General features: G+C 30.3%; 1 protein-coding gene across 1 annotated transcript in view; it reads right to left on the bottom strand.

The window, feature by feature from the left end:
• LOC118193461 (transformation/transcription domain-associated protein-like) overlaps positions 1 to 24779 on the bottom strand; it is a 313501-nt gene that overhangs the window by 265214 nt on the left and 23508 nt on the right. Inside the window, exons 3-7 of the mRNA XM_085816144.1 lie at positions 21934 to 21983; positions 18947 to 19057; positions 16585 to 16689; positions 6629 to 6712; positions 124 to 318 (exon numbers count right to left, since the gene is read on the bottom strand). Coding sequence (XP_085672270.1) covers positions 124 to 318; positions 6629 to 6712; positions 16585 to 16689; positions 18947 to 19057; positions 21934 to 21983 — 545 coding nt within the window. The remainder of the gene's footprint in view (positions 1 to 123; positions 319 to 6628; positions 6713 to 16584; positions 16690 to 18946; positions 19058 to 21933; positions 21984 to 24779) is intronic.

Below are 24779 nucleotides of genomic sequence, written 5' to 3'. Positions count from 1 at the left end.
AGAAGACAGAAAGCAGACAATTAGAGTAACAGTGGGATAAAGAGATTCAAATTGAGTCTAAATCCAGTTGTATCTATACACAACAGCTATAACAGTTTCAAAGAGATAAAGCAAAAAACTCACTTTAACTTTTTCAGCTTCATTAGCTTGGCCCTCACATTCAATACGAGTAGAACTGTAAGTTACTCTAAGTATTTCTTCTAAACTATTTGTTGAAAAATCTCTTACTTTTAACCCTTTTTGAGTCTGAAACACCTTATCCACATGATTTGGGAAATCAGCATATATTTTTTTCAAAAGTTGTACATACTCTAAAACCTAAGGCATAAGAAAAACATCCATAAATTTTAATGTACTAGTTATTTGGGGAAAAAATAATAAACAAATAAAAGATCTAATTTATTCTTCCATGTACAAGCCAAGAATTTTTGTAACTTTTTCCAAAGCTAAATACAGAGGTTGATTTATATACAGATCCACTAATTAATGCAGAAAATATAGGTACTTTTTCTATTAACTGGGTACAAGAGATAAATCGCCAAGTATAGAACTTTTTTACATCTTTAGCTTATATTTCTTAAATTTATGTAAAAAAAAATTAATGAAATGTATTATTCATTTAATGAAAATATGTTGTTTTATTTTTGAAATGATTTATCTTGCTAGTTTATTGCATCATCACCAAAACGAAAAAACTAACGCTGGTGGAAATTACACCAGGCTACCGGAAAAGAGTACTTAGGTATTAGCCCATTGACCATGGGTCAAAATTTCGGCAACGGCCGCCAGACATCAATCATTACTGCATATGCCTGCATATGCTTGGGTTCAGCAGCACAGTGACTTAAACAGCACAGAGCATGGGTGTTCAACTGCAGATCTAAAGTTGATCCTAGATTTAATTCCTAACTTAAGTCATTATATAATTTCTATCAGAAAGTGATTGTATTCTATGATAAATATTCTATAACTATTTATAACAAATTAAATAAAATTCAAAAATAATGTATTAACTTGATAAACAGTTAATAAACCATTTCTTTCAAAAAAATTTTTAATCTAAAAAATTAGTCATTACAAAAACAACAGAGTTTCTGACAAAATTCATCATTTTATTTTAATTAAATACACTTCTTTGCTTAAAAAGTTTATAGGATGTGATTGTAGGCCAGTTCTATTTGAATATGTTCTATTTAAAATAATTATGATTCAGTCACTTTGTAGGTTCCACTTGCTTATCTTCTAAGTGACATCTGCACGTGTACTAAATTTGTGTGGGAACTACATGGGAGATGGGTCGAAAGTACCCTTTATTGAACTCTTTAGAATTGACAATGCATCAACTCGACACTAACACACTAAGCCTCCCTTGGGCAGTAACTGAAATCACAGAGCCAAACTAAATATTCAAAGATGTTCACAAATAGTAGAAATTAAGCTACAGGTCTCAGATATTCCTGTTTCCTAAACCCGTATCAAAACTAGTGGCAGCAAAGTACATGCTGTTATGCCAAGTAAACCAGCAATAACTGCGAAGCTAGAAGCTCACGCTACAGAGGTGATGGCAACAGCCTAACTCTCTCTAACTTTCCTTCTGAAACCCGGTATTTAAACTTTTTCTTTCCCATGTCGAATTTGCATTCCTTCACATGTGTTACCAAATTTAAATATTCTGGCATTGACAATTAGAAGAATGAAGGCTTATAGGAAAGCTTAAAATTAAATGAAATTAGTTATTCAAAATAAATATAAATCCCTACAACTTCTATACTAGCTTTTTTGAACACACATTCCTGTACTCCTTTTTCCAAACGGGAGATGACTTTCACAGAATAATCGGTGCATTGACTTAAAATAAGAGCTAGCATAGTGTAACTGAAGTTAGCTAAAAGTCAGGCTATCCATCTGAGACTTAAGGAGTTAATAAATTTAAGCTTAGAATATTAGGTCCAGATTCTTGAAATACGGTGCTTTTGAGGTCTAGTGTGTCAAAGCTATTAACAAACTAGGATTTTGTTTAGGAGGCAGTGTTGAAACTCTGCACAAATTTACAGAAGTGTTCATGCATTACAATGCTGGACAGCACGGATGAGAAAACTGAGTTTAGAGTAAGTAAAATGTTAAAAGGTTCTCTGAAACTGAATTGAAAACTAAATGTTACCATTTCTTGGCTAAACTACTTTTTGTTTTGATTTCTGAAAGGAGACGAGATATAAAGTGAATAATGATTGCATGAAAATCCCTACTTTTGTACCAATAGAAACCTTTATTTAGCTATTTAACTAGATGATTGTAAAAGTTGGCTCATGTTATTAGATTTAGATTTTAAAATCTTAGCAACATCATTAACATTTTCGCGATGGCACACCTTTGTTTAAGACGCTCGTGCGGGACGGAAGGGAATCGAAGGCATACAGGATGGAGGTTTTGCATTGCTAAGCCTAATTTTATTTAAAAAAAATAAATAAAATAAATAAATAAAAACAGGGGGAAAAAACAGTTTCGCTTCTAGCATCGTAATTTTTGGTATCATTTTAGATTATTACTTGAGCTCTTATATATGTTAAAATTAGCCCTTAATAACGTTTTTTTCTTTATTTTACATGAAAATATACTTAAAAAATTGCTTATCTTGTAAAATAATTTTTGGAAGCGCTATTCAAATTATTCCAAAGTTTTAATTGATAAGATCCATCAATAAAGTTTAAAATTAATAAAACAACACAATAAAGACTATTTACAGTAAGAAGTAACAAAATTTAAAATGAGGACTGAGTGTGGTAAATTTCGAAGCACGGAGAAGTATCACTTTCTAACTCTTTCGAAAATGAATCATCACTCTCATCTGCGTTAATAAATGGTTCAATGACCATACGAGGGTATTCTTCCTCTGATAAATAGCGCCTTCACGCCATAATAGACTGGAGATGAGGCTTTCCGAAACAAAAAGAGAAGAAACGGAAATATATCTGAAGGCAATGCAAAACGTAACAGTACTTCACATACTAACCCTAAAAGACCATACATAGCAAAGGAAAAAATAGAATAAAAAGAGGAATTGGATATAAATCAGACACGCAAATGTTTTCATTAGCACGCAGCGATTTAAAGAGCTCACCTCTGTTTATGCTTTCCCTCCCCCCTCGCAAGAGCTGATGAGTAAAGTACCAAAGTCAAGCAGAATATATCAAACTCAAGGTCAGAAACCTAAAACTGTGTTCATTTCAAAATTAATGGACATAGGATGGCATCTGGTGGCCTTCAGAAAAATGTTCCACCTTAAAATGCGTATACGCATCACGCGTCCTCTGAATGCAATCTCTAGCGATGCGTGGATGGGACGCCCAGCTGTAAGAGATGTTCTAAGGGAATGCGTATATGGGACGCCCGTCCTGAAAGAGTTAAAGACCTTTACTGTGATTGCCTAAATTTTGATGGGGAAAGACATAGCATTCTTATTCGAATTATTATACTTTTGATCTTTGATTCTTTCTGTATTCCTCACCAGAATACAAATTAGCTTACAGTGTGTTTCTGAACAGCTGAAGTTTCTGGATCTTGAGAGAGAGAGAATTCCTGGCATTTGTGCTGCGTGGTTGATTTTTGCCAGCCCTAGCTAAATGCAGGTATCTTGTCTATGCATGCTCTAGCAACCAATACTTTAAACTTACCCAGCATTAGATTATTTGAGCCAGCTTGTAACTTAGTGTTTAACTGTAGAGTCTTAAACTGCTGATCAACATTTAAATTGATTTAATTACTCTTATTTAATTTGTTTTGCCATTTCTACTAAATATATTTTATCTTCTGAAACTTTTTTCTTGATGCACCTCTCAGTTTAAAAAAGCAGGATTAGTTTTATTTACAATTTCTTTAAATTTTAATAAATTACATTTAAAGCAAAAAGGTTAAGAATATATTCAAAACTCATTTCATAAAAATTTATTTAAATTCCAAATTATATATTATAAATTTAAATTATAAAATTAATAATCAGCAAACTATATCTGAAAAAAAAATTTTTTTTGAGTAGACAATTAACTTTTGTTTGACATTTTCCATAGATTACACTGAATATATTAATTGATAATTCAATCTGCTACCTAGAAAAGACATATGAATGTCTTTCTTTACTCACAATTTTTTTTTAAAGTATACCAATACAAAATTTGTCAAATATTTTTAGTGCTTGGATGTTAAAACGTTAACATTTTTTATATAATTACAAGCAAAAATATGGTATTTGAATACTCTTACCATAAGAGAAACAGCAAATGAATATATTTTCCAATCAGATCTTATCAGCAAAAACAAATCATTCTCACTCAACCTTTTTATAAGGGAGCAAGTCTGTGAATACTGTCATCAATTTGGAAAATATAATATGAAAAAAATTTTCTAAGTGTGCTGTATTTGAAAGTTCTTATTACTTAAAAAAACAAAAGTATTTTTAATCAGATCTTATCAACACAAACCAAGCATTCTCACTCAAGCTATTACAAGGCAGTAAGTCTGTGAATATTGCTATCAGTTTGGAAAATATAACATAAATTATCTTTCCTAAATGTGCTGTATCTAATATTTTTAGAGTTAAAAAAGCAAAAACAAAAATGCATTTTAAAATTAGATCTTATTAGTTGAATCATTCTCACTCCTGTTGCAGAGGAGAAAAATAGCAAATAGTCTTATCAATTTTAAAAATATCTTAAAAGATTTTTTTTTTTTTTTAATGCTTTGCAAAATCACAGAGTAGGAAGAGATTTCAGATTTATATGCTTTCAAAAATTAATTTTATGGTAGAGGCCAATTAATATCTAAATGTCTCATTGACAAATAACTTATTACGTGCCAATTACCTGGCATTAGATTGAGCCAGCTTAGTATTTAAATGTACAGTCTTAAATCTACTGATCAACATTTAAATTGATTTAACTACTCTTATTTCATTTACTTTGCGACAAATTTGCCATTTCTACTAAATATATTTTATCTTCTGAAATTTTTCCTTGATGCATTTCTCAGTTTAAAAAATGGAATTAGTTTCATTTACAATTTCTTTAAATTTAAATAAATTACATTTAAAGCAAAAGGGTTAAGAATATATTTAAAACTCATTTTATAAAAATTTATTTAAATTCCTTTAATTAATAATCACCAAACTATATATGAATTAAAAAAAATAAACTCGATTTGTGAGTGGACAGTTAACTACTGTGTGATATTTTCCCATCGATTAAACTGATTATACTAATTATAATTCAATCTGTTACTTAGAAAGAGATATAAATGTCTTTCTTTATTCAACTTAAAAATTAAAAAAAAAAAAAAAGGTATTAAGTGCAATACAAAATTTGTTAAATATCTTCAAAGTTTGGATGTTAAAACACTAACACTTTTTACATAATTACATGCAAAAATATGGTATTTGAAAACTCTTACCCTCTTACTGTTACTGTTTCTATTAGAAACAGCAAATAAATATATTTTCCAATCAGATCTTATCAGCAAAAACAAATCATTCTCACTCAACCTTTTTATGAGGGAGTAAGTCTGTGAATATTGTCATCAATTTGGAAAATATAATATGAAAAAAATTTTCTAAGTGTGCTGCATTTGAAAATTCTTAGTATTTAAAAAAATAAAAGTATTTTCAATCATAGCTTATCAACACAAATCAAGCATTCTCACTCAAGCTATTACAAGGGAGTAAGTCTGTGAATATTGCCATCAGTTTGGAAAATATAGCATAAAGTATCTTTTCTAAATGTGCTGTATCTAATATTCTTAGAGTTAAAAAAGCAACAACAAAAATGCATTTTCCAATTAGATCTTATTAGTTGAATCATTCTCACTCCTGTTACAGAGGAGAAAAAAGCAAATATTCTTATCAATTTATCAATTTTAAAAATACCTTAAAAGAATGTTTTTTTTTTTAATATGCTTTGCAAAATCACAGAGTGGGAAGAGATTTCAGATTTATTTGCTTTCAAAAATTAATTTTATGGTAGAGGCCAACTAATATCTAAATGTCTCATTGAGAAATAACTCATACGCACCAATTTTCCTTACAAAATCCTCCACTTCCAGTTAGAGAGAGAAAAAAAAAAAAGATTATTTAAAACTTTGTAGGACTTTATCATAATATTTACAGATGGAGTAAAAACTTGTTGTTGTCAGCCTAATACAGTTGATTTAATATTTCATACCTTGATTTAATATTTCATAACTAGGACCTTATAATACTATCCCATCAAATATTACCTATAAATATCATATAAAACTGTAAAGAGATTCTTAACCATTAAAAATCACAGTTGCATTAAAATTAAAAATTCTCGCAAGCACTAAAAAATAAAACTCAACATTTTGCAAAATTTAATATATAAATTTTGAAAAATCTCAGTTATACTAGAATATGATTAAATATTCCAATCTTTTAAATTGCATATTTATTATACTGGGCATATACTTTAGGTAATTTTCTAAATAACTGTTCTATAAGGAAGAATGCCAGAATCTCCTCTAAACAGAAAACATATATGCATAAGATACATATAACATAATAACATATTAAATATAAAAGGAAAACAAAATGTGAAATAATATAACATGAGAGGTATATACTTACAGGAGTATTAAAAGAAAGTTTAAATGCCTTGTGAAATTCTACTACAATTTTTAAAATAATTAAGCCATTTTCTTCATTCTCCACCTATGAAATGAAACTGTGTGAAAATTTGCATACATAAATTAAAACATATAGCAAAACTTAATATTTATCTTGCATCTTATTTAAACTATTAATGCAATAATTACTTGATGTCAAACATTTTTTAAAAAATTTACAACATTTATAAATTTTTATTTTGGATAAGTCCAAGATTCGAACTCATTGGGACCTCTATAATCCCAGATTTGAGACTTTTCTGGATATTAGATCATCAGTTTAAATCTAGTAAAATGGCATGGAGAAATATGAAATCGTGATTTATGAAATAGTGAAGAATTTATGATTTAAAGGGTATCAAAATTTTAAAAAAAAGATTAATATTTATTTGTTTATTTTATTAAACATTTCATTCAATGTAAGTTGTTTAAGTTGCTTTGTTTTTTACTTTTATACTTTCTCTTTAGGTGTGCAGACAGACATAATTTCTTGTTCAGATACAAAGTTGTAATTGTTGTGTTGAGAATTCCAACTAACTCGTCAATTGAAATTTTTTCTTTTTCAATAACTTTTACCACTTCTCTACATTTCTTTACATGCATTAATTGGAAAATTTCACTTTCTGTTTGCCATATACGAAAACCTTCAAATTAGCGGCTATCACCTTCATTGTTCTCACCACAAAATATTGTAGCTGGCAACAAGAACAGCATTTTTTAAAGTATCTGGAGACTCATACTCCCCAATCTTGTGGTGCTCCAGCTGGTTTTATGCTAAAATAAAATACAGGGTGTTTATAAAGTCCCGGACCCATTTTGATGTTTAATAACTTATAAAATAATAAAGATAGATTAAAATTAATAACATAAATGGTTAGATAGACTCAAAAAGTTTCATGACCCTTGTCAATGAACTTCCACATGTGCCCCCTTTATCGCACGGAGAATATCAAGTCGATATTCAATTTCACGTCAGGTACCGGCTGTAAACATTGTCCTTTACAAATCCCCAAAGGAAAAAGTCCAGTGGTGTTATTCAGGTGATCTGGGTGGCCAAGGAATTGGACCTCCTCGCCCAATCCATCTTCCTGTAAAATGGTCATTCAAAGAACTACGAATGATGGCACCCCAATGAGGTGGTGCACCATCTTGTTGCAAAAAGACATGTCGTTGAAGGTCTTCTAGTTGTGGAAATACGAAGTTTTCCAACATGTTTAAGTATACGACTGATGAGACTGTCATTTTTGTAAAAAAGAAAGGCCCAATGACTCAGTCGTGCATTAGTCCACATGACACATTAACCTTTGGGGAATCCCTTTGTGTCTCATGGTATTCATGGGGGTTTTCAGATCCCCATATGTGCACATTATGGCGATTAACAATGCCAGAAAGATGAAAGGATGCTTCGTCAGAGAACATTATGCGCTTCAGAAATTCAGCATCATCTTCTATCCTCCTTAGCATATCTGTTGCAAAGGCCATCCTCCTAGGCCTATCGTCCGGTTCCAAAACTTGAACAATTTGAACTTTGTATGCATGCAGTCTTAATTTTTTCTTAATAAACTTGTACACCGTCGAAATTGGCATATCCAATTCTCTTGGCGCTGATTTCACAAATCTTCTAGGATTGTGTAAAAATGTCTCTCTGACACGCTCAATATCAAAATCACTTGTGCAGGGACGTCCGGAACATTTCTTATCTGCGATACTTCAAGTTTCTAGAAAAAAAATTTTCCACCGCAAGATGCTGCTTTTGGATGGAGGATTTTTTTGGTAAATTCTTCTGCAATTTCTCTGTGTTTGCATTATGGATTTTGTTTCTATGAACCACCATAAAATCTGTGCTTTCTCTTGTGGTGTATGCATTCTCCTTAATATACGGTCGAATAAAACATCACATACAAAAGTACTAGAACAAACGCATAAAAAGTAAACATAACATTGCAATAGTTGCCAAAAACAAAAGGGAGGAAAATGCAATTACTAAGCAGATGACATTTAGAAAAGTACAGATATTTAGACTGGAAAATGAAATTATCTGAAATTAACCACACATGCAGACGATATTTACAAAAGTATTCAAACCTAAAAAAGAAAATATATAAGTTATTCCATCAATAAATGCCATAAGTTTGTTTATATCTTCATTATTGTTTGAGTTATTAAACATCAAAATGGGTCTGGGACTTTATAAACACCCTGTATTTAAAAAATTCTTGAATAGCATTGGCATTATTCAAGAAATTTAATATAGATTTTAAAAATGCTACTTCATATTTGCATTTCAGAGCGTACATTATTCCGATATCCATAGGCTGAATGATGGATATACAGTTTGAAGAACAGAATAATATGGATACATTATCTTTCTCTAAAACTCTGTATGAGCTGAACAGTTGTCTTCAATCAGGACAATTTTTGGCTCATCAGTTAAACCAACTGAATTCAAATGTTGCTGAGCCTCGGGTATGAAATGATTTTCACACCAATCATTCATTGACGTTTGTTTCATCAATGTTCTTTTATTTGCACGATATAAAACAGGGAAAATCTTTACACCTTTAAATGCTCGAGGTCGTGTATCTTTTCTGATTAGGAAAAATTTACATTTACGCAGCACTTGTGCACGCTGAAATTGTTAGTCTCGCTTTGGAATTTTTGCACCAGTTGGAGCCTTTTCTGCAGATGTTGTCAAGGTATTCTGTGGTATATATTGCCAGATAAGATCAGTTTTATCAGCATTGTAAATATGTTCTGGAGATAACTTTTCACTATTAATGAGTTCAATGAAATCATCTGCAAATAGTTCAGCAGCTTCAGTATCAGCTGAAGCTTTCTCACCTGAAATTTTAACTCACTTATGCCATGGTGATTTTAAAATTTGGTTAATCAACCTGCCAAAAATGTGCACTCAGTTTTTAAGTTAATTTCTTCATGAAATATTTTGGCATGAGCCATTAGCATTGGTCCCGCCAATGGTATGCCCTTGCTGCGATGCTGTTTGACCCATTCAATTATCACTTTGTCATAATAGTCATTTCAGCATAACAAATAGTTTTTCTGTTATTCATTGCGAGTGGAGTGTTGAAATACGTAAAAAACTCAAAAAGTTCCTTTTTCTGTTTTCTTATCTCATGTACAGTTGACTTTCCAATGCCATACTCCTCACATAATTTTGAGATGGATATATATCTTTATCCATTTTTTGAAGCAATTCCATTTTTTGTTTAACAGGTTCACGCCGGGGCCAACTTTTATGTTCTTCGCCGTGAGACAGCACTCGAATTTTTGCCTCGTTTCATCTGGTGGCACGCGATTACCTGTTCAGACCTGTATGCTAGTAGTACTTTGCTAATAGTTATTAATTATAATTGTTATTAAAAAGTTTTTATAATAAATAAACATTAATTTTTCATTATTTTAATTTTCAGCATCTAATAACACAATCGAATGCATACCATCGGTGGCACACACCGCCTAATAAGACAGTCTAGTGTGGGCAACCGGTGGTACACGTAGCCCGATGAGACAGACCAGTGCAGGCCACCAGTGGCCCGCACCGCCGTGAACGTGTAAATGGACATCAAAACATGCTTTTGCTTTGTAGATCCTGTTGCAGCTCCAGAACTAGAAACTCTTTTCGACATAATTGAAAGCTGAAACTTTAATTTTCATAAAACTGCTGTAATAACAGCCTGCGAAAAATAATAAATAAGCTGGATCAAATTAGAAAATTAAAAAACAGCATAATATGCTATATTAACTGAAAGTCCTTGGAATCAGTAAATTATAATTTTAGCCTAGCTTAATAAATTATTGGCTATTTCTCATGAGACTGGCGATGAATGACAAGTTGTTCCAATAAAATTTTGTCTTGCTTCTATTGCGTACTATGACAATTATGCCTGCATTACATTTGCTTGGTTATTAAATATACTTTGTATATTTTTTCACATACTTAAGGCTTATCCTAGTCCTGAATAAATAAATTCCCACATATACTTAAAGCTTATTGAGGCCCGGGCCTAGATATCTTTACCGCCTGATGCAGTCTCTGCACGTCCGCTATCAAAAACCTCTGTAAGTTCTAAGTTTTTATCACCTCTAAATTTTGTGTCCCAGTGCTTTCCCTAAATTCTGAAAATTTTGTCATCCCTTAATTTTGTGGCTTAGTTCTTCTTTAAATTCTAAAAATTTTGTCTTTCCTAAATTCTGCCACCCCATGCAGCCATAAGAGTTCTGTCACTGGTTCTGGGTTTATGTGAGTAACAAATCAATTATTAATTCAAATAGCACTAAATGTAATCTTTTGGCCTATGAGTATCATTAACAAAATCTATGTTTAGCATATGGAAAGAAATTTTTGTTAAAATTTTCCTCGTCAACATTTCTTAGTGCATTGAATTTAAATCTGTAATCATCTCCAAGCATAATGTCGAAATAAAAGATGACCATATTAACTAATATTAAAAAAAAAAATATTTTGGTATTGCAGCAAGAGTCATTACTCTAATTATCATGTGTTTATAAACATGCAGTGATGATAGCAAATTATAATAAATAATGATTCGCCAGGTTGGCGTCAGAGATATAAAATAATAAAAGGTGTAAAATCAACCATGTTCGTATGTACAGTGTTTCAGTTTGAGATGTATGCCAAGCAAATATGCAGCTACGGAGCCACATTAGTGATCACACAAATTAATGCTAAAATGATTCTTTCTTAATAATGACGTATTTTATTTAGTGCCGAAGTGAAATCAATAATCAGGACTCTCGACATATTTTATTATGGGAGGGAATCAAATGTGCATGCGTAAAGCATGGCAAAAAAAAAAAAAAAAAAAAAAAAAATCTTTAAAAAATAGGGCTTTGAGGTCCGGATTTTAAATCAGTCCGGATCTCAGATTTTGTACTGTATTTTATTTTTTAAATAACTATTTTGCAAAATAAAAAAATCTATGTGCATCAACTATTAAATTCACACAGCAAATAAATCTTCTATGAAAAAAATAACAATAAATCTTAAAATTGTACTATATAAAATATCTTTAATTAAATTCATGAAATATAATTCTACTAATAATTAATTCTACTCTGTTACTGATTATATGCTTAACCAGATTAGACCACAATGAATAAATGTATAAATTCATTTTAACTGGTTTTGACCTAAAATATTTTACTGCATATTAAACAGATGCATTGTTTTATATTTGTTCTTTCAATGTTTTCCAATAAATGAGTAACATAATAGGTCAAAAATATCAATACAAATAATTAAAATATGAATCAAGCAACATTCATAACTTTTAGTAACACACTGGGCTGTGGAGTCGGAATCGGGCAAATTTTGGGATAAAAGCAGTCGGAGCTGGAGTCTCTAAAAACAGGTCAACTCCGACTCCAGGTTTGTTGAACAGTTTGAATTTGAAATGAAATTAAAATGAATTGAAAAAAATTAATGACAAGCCGAGTTATTATTTTTATTTATGGACTATATACATTAATTTATAGTATTTTATTGACATATTAATAAATAAATATAAGAGAGGAGGATGGATGTGATATGTGCCATTAGTGATTAAACCGATTCATTTAGTAACAAATCTCAAAATCTCACTGGTAAATTTAGGGAAGCAGCAACAGCAGCAAGAACTCCCAAAATTGATGCCATTCTTAGGAAGCGAGCAGGAAAAGGAGCAATTTTTGATCAAACACTGTGATAAGGAAGTACATATTTGATGATAAAAAGGTTTTTAGAATTAAGAACTTTTTTAGAAGATGTAGATAACCCTAATGTTTCACTAACAGAAAGACTGTGGAATGATCTTGCAGAATCGGAAACTCTTCTTTCTACACCATATATAGCCACAAAAAAGCTACAATCTGAAGAATTGACAGGAGGCAAGAATGGAAGAATGGGGTGTTTGTTCTTTCTGTAATGGAGGGTTTATTGCAGAAGGAATCATTTCTTCAATGACGAAAAGAGAAACTAGTTTGCTAGACAATGAGATCTTGCTGGGTTCAATTTATGTAGATCCGAAACACTGAATTTTCTTGGATGACAAACAAATTAAAAAGGCAAAGAAAGCCATCTATGAACTTTCATTATAAATGAAATTATTCTCAGAACAATTGGAGAATTCGAATCAGGATAGTCAAACTGCAGACATTGCAATTGAGTCTCTATGATCCTCTTCCAGTGATGAATTAGATTTTGAGAAATATTTTTGAATAATATTGAAAAGGCTAAGGCAAAGCGAATGAAAATAAAGAACCAAAAGCCTTTAGATATAAAAATGATAAAATACAAAAAAGATTTCTACACAGTCTTTGAAGAAATAAAGAAATATGATTGCACTTGCAAAGACACCTCTTTTAGAACTTACAAAAATCTATCCTGAAAAGTTAAAAGAAATAGCCTTAAAAGAAGTAGCCTTAAAAGTAAGAGCTCTTCCTCCTACTCAAGTTAGTGTGGCAAGACTCTTCTCAGCTCTGAAGTTTATCAAATCGGATCTGTGGTCCTTCAACAAAGATCTTGCCAAAGCTACTGTTTCTTAGAAATAACTAATGCCAGTTTTCCCATTTCATAATAAATGCTAATTAATATAAATCATTTGCTACACCATCAATTTTTTTCCTGTAGCATCTATTACTTCTTTCATATTAAAAAATAAGCTGTAACCCATGTGTATATGTTTACATATATATATATATATATATATATGAGAGAGTCAGAGTCATTCAAATTCCAGGAGTCGGAGTCGGTTATTTTCCCTACTGACTCCACAGCCCTGGTAACCCAATAACAATTGATTTATATCTCATCCTAATTAAATTTTCATTTTAATAAATTATTCAGCTCCCCCTCCCTTGATCTTCACATTGATTTGAGACTTATAAATAATCTTCCTCGGTAGTTTCTCATTTTCTTTCCATTATTCAGTAACTGTTAATATGTTGAAGAATTTTTCACATACTTTCTTCATCTTTTTCCAGTCATTGAAGAAGTAAGTAATGTTTAGTTAATGAAACCAGACCAGCTATTCATTTGAATAACTTTGTCATTAATTTATTATTTTCTTTTTGTCTTTTGCCATGGCATTTCTAGCCATACTGAGATTACATACTAAAAAATGTTTCTGCCTACGTAGCTTAATTACAACCATGTATTTTGTTACTTAGTTAATGAGAACACCTGTTACAGGTAAATAGCACTATTCTAATGGTATCCCTCTTAGAGACAACAATGCTATGCTCTGTCATGCTGAAAAAGCAGAATTATCTTCTAAAGATATTTCTAACAACAAAACTAATTCCATAGGATAAATATTCCAAAAAACCTGAAATATAGCAAGTTAATTCTGTGACCTAACCTAAAATAATGTAATATAATTAAAATATTCTGCATGCAGTGCATTTGAAAAATGACAGGCTTTATAGTATTGTATAGCTGCTTTTATTTACATAAATTAGAACATTTTCATTCCTCAGATCCACGACACAGGAGAATTTGATTTTTTTTTTTTTTTTTTTTTTTTTTTTTTTTTCCATTACAACATAATTACAACACATTTTACAAGTACTGTACAAGGTGTGTTAAACATTTATTATTTAAATGATAAAATAAATAAAATGGATCCACTGTTTTATCCATGAAACCTAAATAAAATACCAATGGATTTCTTTTCAGTCAGATGCTGCTCATTTACTATTATTGAGAATATTGTTCTCTTAAGGAACAAAAGTCACTAAAGAAACTATAAACTTAACTGGCATAAAACACAAAGATATTGGAAAGAGTGCCTTCATTGTGAAATCAAGCATATATGCATTTTTGAGAATACCGTTTGGCTTACCATTGCCGGAGCTCCGGCAACATCTCAAAGAATGACAGATATAGTTTTAAGACACATCCTAAGAAAAGTACTTTTGTATATCTTGATGACATATTTACAACGAGTGGAACTATTGACAAACATGTTAAACATTTAGAAGTTTTCTTCTTATTAAATGAAGCTGGCCTCAAAGTTAATTCCTCAAAATGTAAATTTGCACTTAAAGAACTTAGATTTTGGGATATAATTTTTTTTTAAAAATGGCACAGAGACAGAAAATTCTAAAATTTTAGCAATTAAAAATTATTCACCTCCCAACACTGGCCATTTTATTGTGGAGGCACATATTAGGCAGCAAATGCTGCCTCCTATGAAAGGGCGGACAATTACAACCATGCCTTCTCTGGATTCAAAACCGGTGCCTTTGATACTGCAGTAGGCTCCCCTAACCACTACACCATCTGGGCGGCTAAAAGACACTTATATATTTACAAACATCAATGCCTTCTCTTTGATTCAAACCTGGGCTCTTCGGTACTGCCGAAGACTTCCCTAACAAGTTTAGGTTCTGGGTAGCAGTTTCAAACACTCCATTTGATAAATTCAACACAGTTTTGATTAAAAACTGTGACTTCCATACTACACAGAAAATATCTCTCATCATAACAGGAGAAGCAACTCTTTTGAAATTGTTGAAGAATTAATAAGTGATATGTTTTTTGTTTGTTTGTTTGTTTGCTTCAATAACTGCTTTAAATGCTGAGATAAGCTTCTCATAATATAAAAACTTATATACTGACAGTAGAAGATCTTTCACTTTTGAAAAAATCAAGAAGCACTTAATAATTCAGTGCAATTGTGATACATTTGTGTAAGGTTTAAAATTTGGAAGAAAAAATAAATTTCAAGCGACAGCTATGTATGGGTTTTAATCCACTTGCTAGTGTTTGTCAAGTGTGTCATTTTCTAGGTTATTATGTTTTTATTTTGGGGAAACCTTTTTTTTTTTTTTTTTTTTTTTTTTTTTTTTTTTTTTTTTTAAGGGGCATTTTCTGGTTATTTTTATGTTATTTTCAGTGAATTTTGAGGTTATCAAAATCCAAGCCCTAACATAACAGTTCTGTAACAAAATTTCACATATTTATTGCATGATGAAATCAATTCCCAGTTGTCAACAACATGATGTGTACTTTTAAATGCACTGTGCTATTTCTAAGCAGTATGCTTATATGTTAATTAACAGTCTAAAATAATTATCATAAAAAAAAAGAAAAAATATGCAATGATTTTACTGAGTCCTACTAGTATAATTTCATAGTTTAAATGCATTTTTATTTAAATCAAACCAATTAACAAATTTTAAAAAATTTCTTAAGAATATTTATTGTTCTTGGTATTAAATATTCATTGTGCTTTTAAACTGCTTAGTTTGTTAAACACACAGAATAAATATAAAAATTAAATATCTCATGCTTTGCCAAATGGCAACATGTTGAGAAGTGTGGAAGATAAAAGTATTTCATTTTAAACAGTGGCAACATATAACATTAAATGACTAAGTTTGTTGATTAAAAGGGAAAGATAAATATACAACATTTTGCCAAATGGCAACAGTCTGGCATTCTGAAGATAAAAATATTTCCTTTCAAGCTGTGTTGGCCAATACTCATTTTAAAAATTGCTAAGTATGTAAAAAAAAAATCTATTAAATTAGTGTAAAATATGACATAAATAATAAAAGGAAATTCAAATTTAAAATTCAGGCTTCGAAATCTGCATATTTTGGTAAAGAACTAAGTGCTCAAAATTTGGTAGCTCTAACACTGCTGTTTTTTCTGCAATGTGAGGAACAAACATGTAAATACAGATTCCTCTTAATAATACAGACATATAAGATTCTGATTTTTATGCTTTTTTTCTGAGAATTTGTTAACTGAATAATAATATAACATTCAACAATAATTTGTAAGCAAAAATTACATCAGTACTTATTTAATGCCATTATTTAATAAAGATTAAAATAATATGTAACATAAATAAAAAAAAAAAGGAAATAAACACATATTTAGAAATTTACCGTAAATTGTTCAAACAACTGATTTAATATCTTTTGCACATAAGGTAGTAAATCATCTTTTGATGGAATTCGATTCAAAAATTCTAACAGAAGTTTTCGTAATTGCTGCAAATATAAAAAGAGTTAAAACCATTTCCATATGTTAATAAAAAAATGACAGAGAAAAATCTACAAATAAAATATTATTTGAATTAAAAATTGCAGTACTTGTGCCTCATGACAAAGCATGACTAGGCTAGTACCTAGATAACTTTGACAATGATGTAGATATTAATTACTTTGCTTGCCGTTTGGATATTATATATTGCAGTTTTTCTTTTCCCCCTTTTTTTCCCCTGCAACATAAAATTCTTTAAGATAAGTACTACATTTTATGACAGTTTTCCTCATGATATCCATATTATCTTAGTAAAATTTGATAGTACTCCTTGCAGCAACAATAAATAAATCAGATGGCTGGAAATGCAATCAGATTTCCTTTAGGTGAATTTCTTACTCCCATGATTACCATTTTCTATGCTCTTTAAAGCTGAATTTCCACTACAAGTTTTTTCAGGAATATATAACATCATTACATAGAAATTAGAACATTTTTGATTTTCTGGCAACATCTTGGGACTCTAAAAAATGCTCGTAAGTTCAGTTTTATTATTTTTTATGTGACAAATGACAACAGAATCTGTGCATCCTGGTACCAATTATAACGACAGCCCTTAAATATCATATAAGAAAATCAATGTTGTATGTAATTACTTTATTAGAAAATAGAGCATATTTGCTTAAGATTAAAAGAAAGGCACAATTTTGACAAATAATAGAACAATTAAATAAATAAATAAAAATAAACAGGCCCAAAGCCCTTTAACTGGGTATATTTCACATTAAAAGCAAATATTATAGCAGAAAATATTTTTGTGAAAATAATTTTTTGTAATTTTTTTTTTTTTTTAATCTGTTTTTTTTATTTAGTAATTATTTGAACTTTTTTAACTTTACATATAAAGATGCCAAGTCAAGATTCTTGAAATCTTACTTAAGAAAAAGAGGGCCAAAGGGGACTCTTTACGAAAAATGTGCTCTGGTAATTTGTAATCCCATGTCTACAGTGCCCCCAGAGCTGGATCCATGAAGGAAATAATTAATGTGAAACAAGTCATAGCTAAGATAACAACAGTCACATGTGCCTGATGGGAGGACAGGATTAGAATATAGGATAAGATATTTATTGCTATTATCATTTAGCACCACTACAATTTCTTAAATGCAGATAAACTAAAAGTACAGAAAATTTTAATATTTAATTTCTTGATTTTAAAACAAATAATCATACTAAAATAGTGGTACTTGTAAAAGCAACAGATGCATGCCAGTCTAAAATTTAATAAGTGGCAGAATTAAACATTTTACCACTACTTTGAATTTTAATGGTTTACATGATAATCAGCAGATAAATTTTATAAACACATTAAACATAGTATTATGAAATTTTATTCCTGAAATTCAAGCATATACAGTACAAAGCCCATAATCCAGACGTCCATTATCCGGAATGATCTATAAGCCAGACCTCAAAGCCACAAACTTGCGTACGTCCCCTATGCATGCGCATAAAGCCAGTAAAGCATTTACACATGCATGCTTCCGATAGTGAAGAAAGTAACAGAGAACGTTACTGAAAAGGAAAAAAATTCGGTTGACAAGTTAGTCAGTATTCTCGACACAGCAATTACAGAACTCGAACAATGGAACTTTGTAACTGAACAAGAAATTATGTCTGTTTATAGAATTAAAAAGAAAGTATTAGCACAAAAAACAAAGCAACTTAAACAACTTACATTGAAAGAAATGTTTACTAAAGTAAACAAATAAATATTAAGGGTTTTTTTTTTTTTTTTTTTGTAAATTTTGATACCCTTTAGATCATAATTGCTCTTTATTTCATAAATTACGGTTTCATATTTTTAGTTGCATAAGCTCTGCATGTCATCTTACCAGATTTAAATTGATGATCTATAATCTGGAAAAACCCCTAATCCGAAATCGCCGAAGTCCCGAGGAGTCCGGATTATGGACTTTGTACTGTATTACTCATTCTACTACTAAATTGTTCTACTACTAAATGGAAACATGAACTAAAATTGAAATAAAACTTGACTTAAATAAATCTGCAACCCCACTGAATGTTTTTTAAAATGCAAAATAAAAAACATAAAAATATAATAACTTCAATATCTGACGTACAATTATTCTGCATGTGTTTTAGTAATATGTTACTAAAATTTTAATGAGAGAAAAAATAAACCAGAAAATTGATGAAGTAATAAAAATTGATGGAAAAATAAAAGTATTGTTTTCCAAATACCTGCATAGGTTCTTCAGAGATGAAACATGGTTCTCCAGCTTTTAGAAAGCCTAGTATGGATGCAACTGATCGAGCCAAAAATGAAGAATAACAGGGATGTGCTACAATAGACTAGGGATTCACAAACATTAGTAAATGAAGTCATGTAAAATTAAAACAGCAGCTACATTTTTTTTTTTGAATGCACACATAAAATATGAAACTACTGTTTCACAATTAATGTAAGCAATTGATATTTTTACATTTTTTTTTTTTTTTTTTTTTTTTTTTTGAGAAAATGCACAGATAAAGTACAAAATTAAGATAAATGCATTTATTACTTTTTACATTACTTTAATTCTATATATGCTCTTGAATGCCTTTATCAATGAACGTGTTTAATTATTCAATGTTAAATTAATGAAACTGGAAAGGATGTCCAAAATGACAAAGAAAAACATATATAATAACAGCAAAAAATAACAGAATCTTGACTCTGATATCTGCAATCATATTTTTTAGGTAATAGTATCCTAAAATGAGATGCAGAAATGCAGAAATGCTGATGGTGAAACACATACATGGCATATTGAAGTGGAAGACTTCTGATTGTGCAGAATGCTGAAATACCGAACCCATAATGACTAAGAAACTTAGCAGCCAAGTAATACTAAATATTTATTTTTATTTCGATTGACATTTGTGGCCACAATTTACTTGACACTCTATTTGTTCATATTCAAGAACACTTACAATTTTGAATACTATTGCGATAAGAAAAGAGCACAGTGAAAAAACATCACTGCTGGAAGATTAGCAGAAGCTAAGTGTACAATTATCCAATATGGAGACTCAACAAGAGAAGATTTTGGTTTAGGTTACAAGGTTTCAGTTCTCGAACTTTTGAGTTTAGATTCCAAATCATCAACGTCATAGGCATTACGGCATCAATCCAAATCATCAACGTCATAGGCGTTACGGCGTTACACAAGCCATGCGACATAGATTGATCTAGAAATGACGCAGTAATATTGATTATATTATCTCCTAATATAAAGTTAGTAGGATGTATCTAAATGAAAAATTATTAAATTTCATACTTCTGGATTACTTCATTTAGATACATTCTGCTAACTTTATATTAGGAGATAACAGTGGCGGCTCGAAATAAGCACTGTGGAACTGCAGCACCCCCTTATTAATATTTTTAATATTTAATATAGTGTGCCCTTTAGTCTTTAATTCTTTCTTTATACTTTTACAATACATAATCCTTAAGCTTAATGTCAGTCTCCATCCCCCACTTTGTGAAAAAGGTACGAAAGTCTTTGTTTGGAACTGCGCGCTTCACAGTTCCAGCAACGTGGTGTTTGGCTGTTCCGCGCATGCGCACACAGAAAGCAGCACGCGAGCCGGGTAGAGAGATTAGCACTGTCGCTCTTGCAGTGCCAAAATTCTGGCATGTTGCTGAAAACGTGATTTCTTTTTACTCCGCGCATGTTGTATTCCTCCACAAGGTGGAACTTCATCATACGGACCATAAACAGATTTCATGAACATTTGTAACTTTTAAAAAATTGCCTTACTGAAATTCAGTCAACGTCAAATGCAGATCAAACTATTGCAAAAGCAACAGGAATTTTAAAATATCTAAATGATGATAATTTCAAGTTTTGTTTGAGATTTTTTATCAGATACCTCATGTTGAAATAATATACAACTAAATGCAATCCAGAGAAATTAGTGTGTTTAAAGTTTCCAAAACTGCTATTTTAGAATTGAGAAACTCAAAATACTGTAAGAATTTTTCAAAGACACTGATGGCAGAAGCTAAGGAAATATGTGACTTTATAACTATGTACTGATATAATGCACAGATATTCTTCAACTAAATACTTATCAGCTGCTAAATTGTTCAACAAGAAATGCTTATTCAGAAGTCAAACAACAAAAATCAGCGTTATATTTACCAAATTGCGCCACTTGCTTATTCTTGTCCAGGCTTTCTTATCTTATCTAATCATTATTTCCTATCTGGTTCATTTGCGGTTTTGCAGCTGAAGATGGTGGTTCGGTAAAACCATCGAAACTAGTCCTGTGAAAATTTGGTAAATATAACGCTGATTTTTGTTGTTTGACTTCTGAATTAGTATTTATTCGGCGTGTTATTGTGTCTTAAGAAATGCTTAGTTTTAGGAATGAACATTCTACAGAAGAAATAGTACTGACCACTGAAGCATATCCAATGATTGGCAAAGAAAAGCTTGAAACTGAACTAAAAGTATTCTATTGCAGGTCTGAATATCTATGAATACTTCAAATTAATTGAGCTACTGAAATTTATCTTCGAAAATAATCTAGATGATGTTCTTAGTGAAATTACGAAACTGATTAAAAATTCTCTTGACAGTTCCCCTGACTACATCAAAGGCAGAACGCTGCTTTTCAACATTGAAAAAAAATGAAATCTTTTCTAAGAGGTGCTAGGAATTCGGAAAGACTAAATGCGCTTGCATTGCTTTCAATAAAGAAAAATTTCCTCAGTTGTCATCCAGAGATCAAGGAGAAAATTATTGACCTTTTCGCACAAATTAAAACAAGAGGAATGGATTTCATTTTTAAATGATTAGACAAAGAATGAACTGTAATAATTTTGATTAAAGTCATTAAGAAATGTTTCATTTTTTTCTTGCAAGATTTCATGAAGTTTCAAAATAAATTTTCTTTTTATACTTGTTTGTTTCTTTTTACATACTTTTAAAACAAAGGTTAAATTTTTTTGGAACAGCACCCCCACTAATTTTAGCCACGAGCCGCCACTGGGAGATAATATAATCAAGATTACTTTAGTAAATAAATAATATATTTAATAAGTGTTTTATACTAATTTTACTTTTATTTGCATAATAGAAATTACAGCATTTTTTTTTTTCCTTTACATGGGACATGTATAAACTTCTTAATGTAAAAATAGATTTTTGAATAATATAACATCAAAATTTTATTACCTCAAGGTGTGAACACAGATCTTGAATGGCTTTTAACTTGTGTTCAATTTCTGAAAAAAGTAAAAATACAATTTTAGTTTAGAAAAGATTTATGAACTAATCAGAAAATGAAACAACATAATTAGGAAACAGATATTTAATGATTAAATTTTAAATTAAAATACTTTTTAAATCAGTTTCTGAGCCTTAGTGTTAAATTATAAAATAAATTTTAAAAAGGAAATAAAAATTTAATTTAAGCTAAATTAAAATATAATTAAAAAATAAATGTACAAAAAGATAAAAGAAAAAACTTCGAAGCACTGAAGAAAAATCAATGATTAAAACTAAAACGAAAGTTTGTTTAATGCATGAGAAATACCAAAGTTTGGATTCACAACAAATCCTGATTTTTACATAATTTTAATATTATTATGACAGAAACTTTAAAATGAAGAAATTAAATACATCAGCCTCGGATGGCAGCACTTAGCTATCAATGGAACATGGAATAAAACATAAGTTATATGTATCGCTTATTCTTCCTACAATAAATAAAATTATAATTGTTATTTGATTTAATCATGTGTTTGTCCATCTATTTATTTTTGTACTGTTGATTTAAATAATATAAAAAAGTAAAGTAATAATTTTTAAAAACTGGAGTATTTTAATTAAGCACATGAGTGTTACTACCTATACAAAGGGATGCCTTACCACAGGTCTTTCTGAAAGAAACTAGCCAATCTCTGTACTGTATAAGAAAACTACAAAATTCTCATGCTGCCGTTATATTGTAACTGTTAGAAAGAGAAACCAAAAGGGGCTACAAATATTCTGTTCCTTTAGCTGTATGGCCATTGACCAGAGATATTTTTTAACCCTTTGATAATGAATTCTGCAAACAATGCATTCACCATTTATCCTGAATACATGCAAACATTCCCTTTTGCAGGAAAAAAGGCAGTATTTTTTATTCAGTTTTCATCAATTTTGTACCTGTGCTCAGAAGGTTTAAGATGCAACTAATGTCACTTCAATAAAAGTTATTAGTGATTAAACAGTGATTAAATGTAAACTGGAAACAATTCTTATGTTAGACATTTCTGCTCTTGCTTGCTATTGTGCGACCACATCGCTGTTTACTCCTCTTTAACTAACTGTATTGCCATAATGATGTAAAATGATAAAAAGCAGGCCTCCAGATTGTGTCCATCACAATTTGTAATTCAAGTTAAAAATAAGCTTCTCAAGAATATAACATGTTCCATCATCTCAACAACTACTATTATCCCTATGAATAAGCACTACTTTGTAGACCTCACAAAAATGTTTGGAATCAGGTAAATACTTTTTCAAAAATTCAATTTAATATACAGAATGAAATAAAAATTGTCTGTTTTTCCTGACTCTAGCAGTTAAATTAACTAATCTTTACAAAGCCATGTAGCTGCAGAAAGAAAATATCAAGAGAAATCCAAAAACTCATATGATAGAATTGGTAAACCAATTGGAAATATATTTGAAATCATTAATTGTTTTTAAGTTGAAAAACGTGTTTAATACAAAGCACTTTTCCTTTTCACCAGCGATTAAAGTTGCCAAAAATGATACACCAAACAGTATATCTTGGCAGTAATTTTTTACCGCCACATTTTCAAAACAAGTTGTAGCCATTTTTTTATCAGTCACGTCTTTTCCCTAAGATGTCAAAAATGGATGAAAAACTAATGAAAATTTAGGATTTGCCCAGACCAGAGGAAGAATCTGTCAAATTCTTTCAAGTGAAAAATGTTTTGCCTAAAACTGCTACTTGTGATAATAATCATGAAATGAAATTATATTTCAGAGACAAAATTCAGTAGAACTGCAACCTTTCAATTTGTCACAGAAACAGAAGTATCTGGAAGGGCACATGGTTTGTGTCATCGAAATAGACTTTCTTGAAGTGTGTGAGATTTATTTATGGTTGGAACAAAGAATTAATTTCAGTTAAATGATGTGAAACTCAGTCTGAGAAACTGGAAGAGAAAAGATTTGAGAACTAGAAATAAAATTTTGTTGATCCAGAAAAGCACACAGAAAAAATAGAAAGACTATCGGGTGGCACCAAATGGCACTATAAGGAACACAGAGGAATGGCACGCCATCATCTGAAAAGTTATCTTGCAGAATTTATGTACAGAAGGCAAAAGAAAGACCCATATGAAAAAAATTTAAATGACATTAAAATGTTTATGCCTCTAAAAAAATTCTTAGAACTAGCATTTGTTAAATTTTTTTTATACATATACTGTGTGTTTTCGCCAATAAAGTCTGCTTGGCGTGATTTGCATTGTCGAAATGGAAAAGCAAACAAAAACCAGAACATCAAGGAGAAAGTATGATGTGGATGCATTCTAAAATATTCAGTATATAATAATAAAATCCATTTGAAAGAAATTAAGAAAATTCTAAGAGTATCAAGAGCAAAACTTTCTTCGGTACTTAGTGTAAGAAAAAACACATTCATTTGAAAAAAAAAAAAAAAAACATTCATTAGAATAAAAAACACAAAGAATTTTACTAAAGCATATTCAATATTTTTTAATTGTATAGAAGATTAATAGTTGAGGAGGAGGAGGATGAAGTACGCATGAAAAACTTAACAAAATAAATATGAGGGTATTAAAAAAGGAAAAAGAAGAGAAGAATTTAATGTCAACAGTGAAATAAGATGAACATCATCACACAAGTTGGGGATTATATGATTACATGCTTACTGTAACTCGATAAACTGATTATACTGAAGACATACACACCATTTAGTGTACTTTAATACAAAAAACAGAATATGAAAACATCTGCGAAAATATATGCCTCCCTCC

The sequence above is a fragment of the Stegodyphus dumicola genome, chromosome 4 (assembly GCF_044657685.1).
Source record: "Stegodyphus dumicola isolate Sdum_Otavi_A_Nest chromosome 4, ASM4465768v1".
NCBI lineage: Eukaryota > Metazoa > Arthropoda > Arachnida > Araneae > Eresidae > Stegodyphus > Stegodyphus dumicola.
Note: the sequence above shows the minus strand (reverse complement) of the source record. Positions and strands in the feature narration are given on the sequence as shown.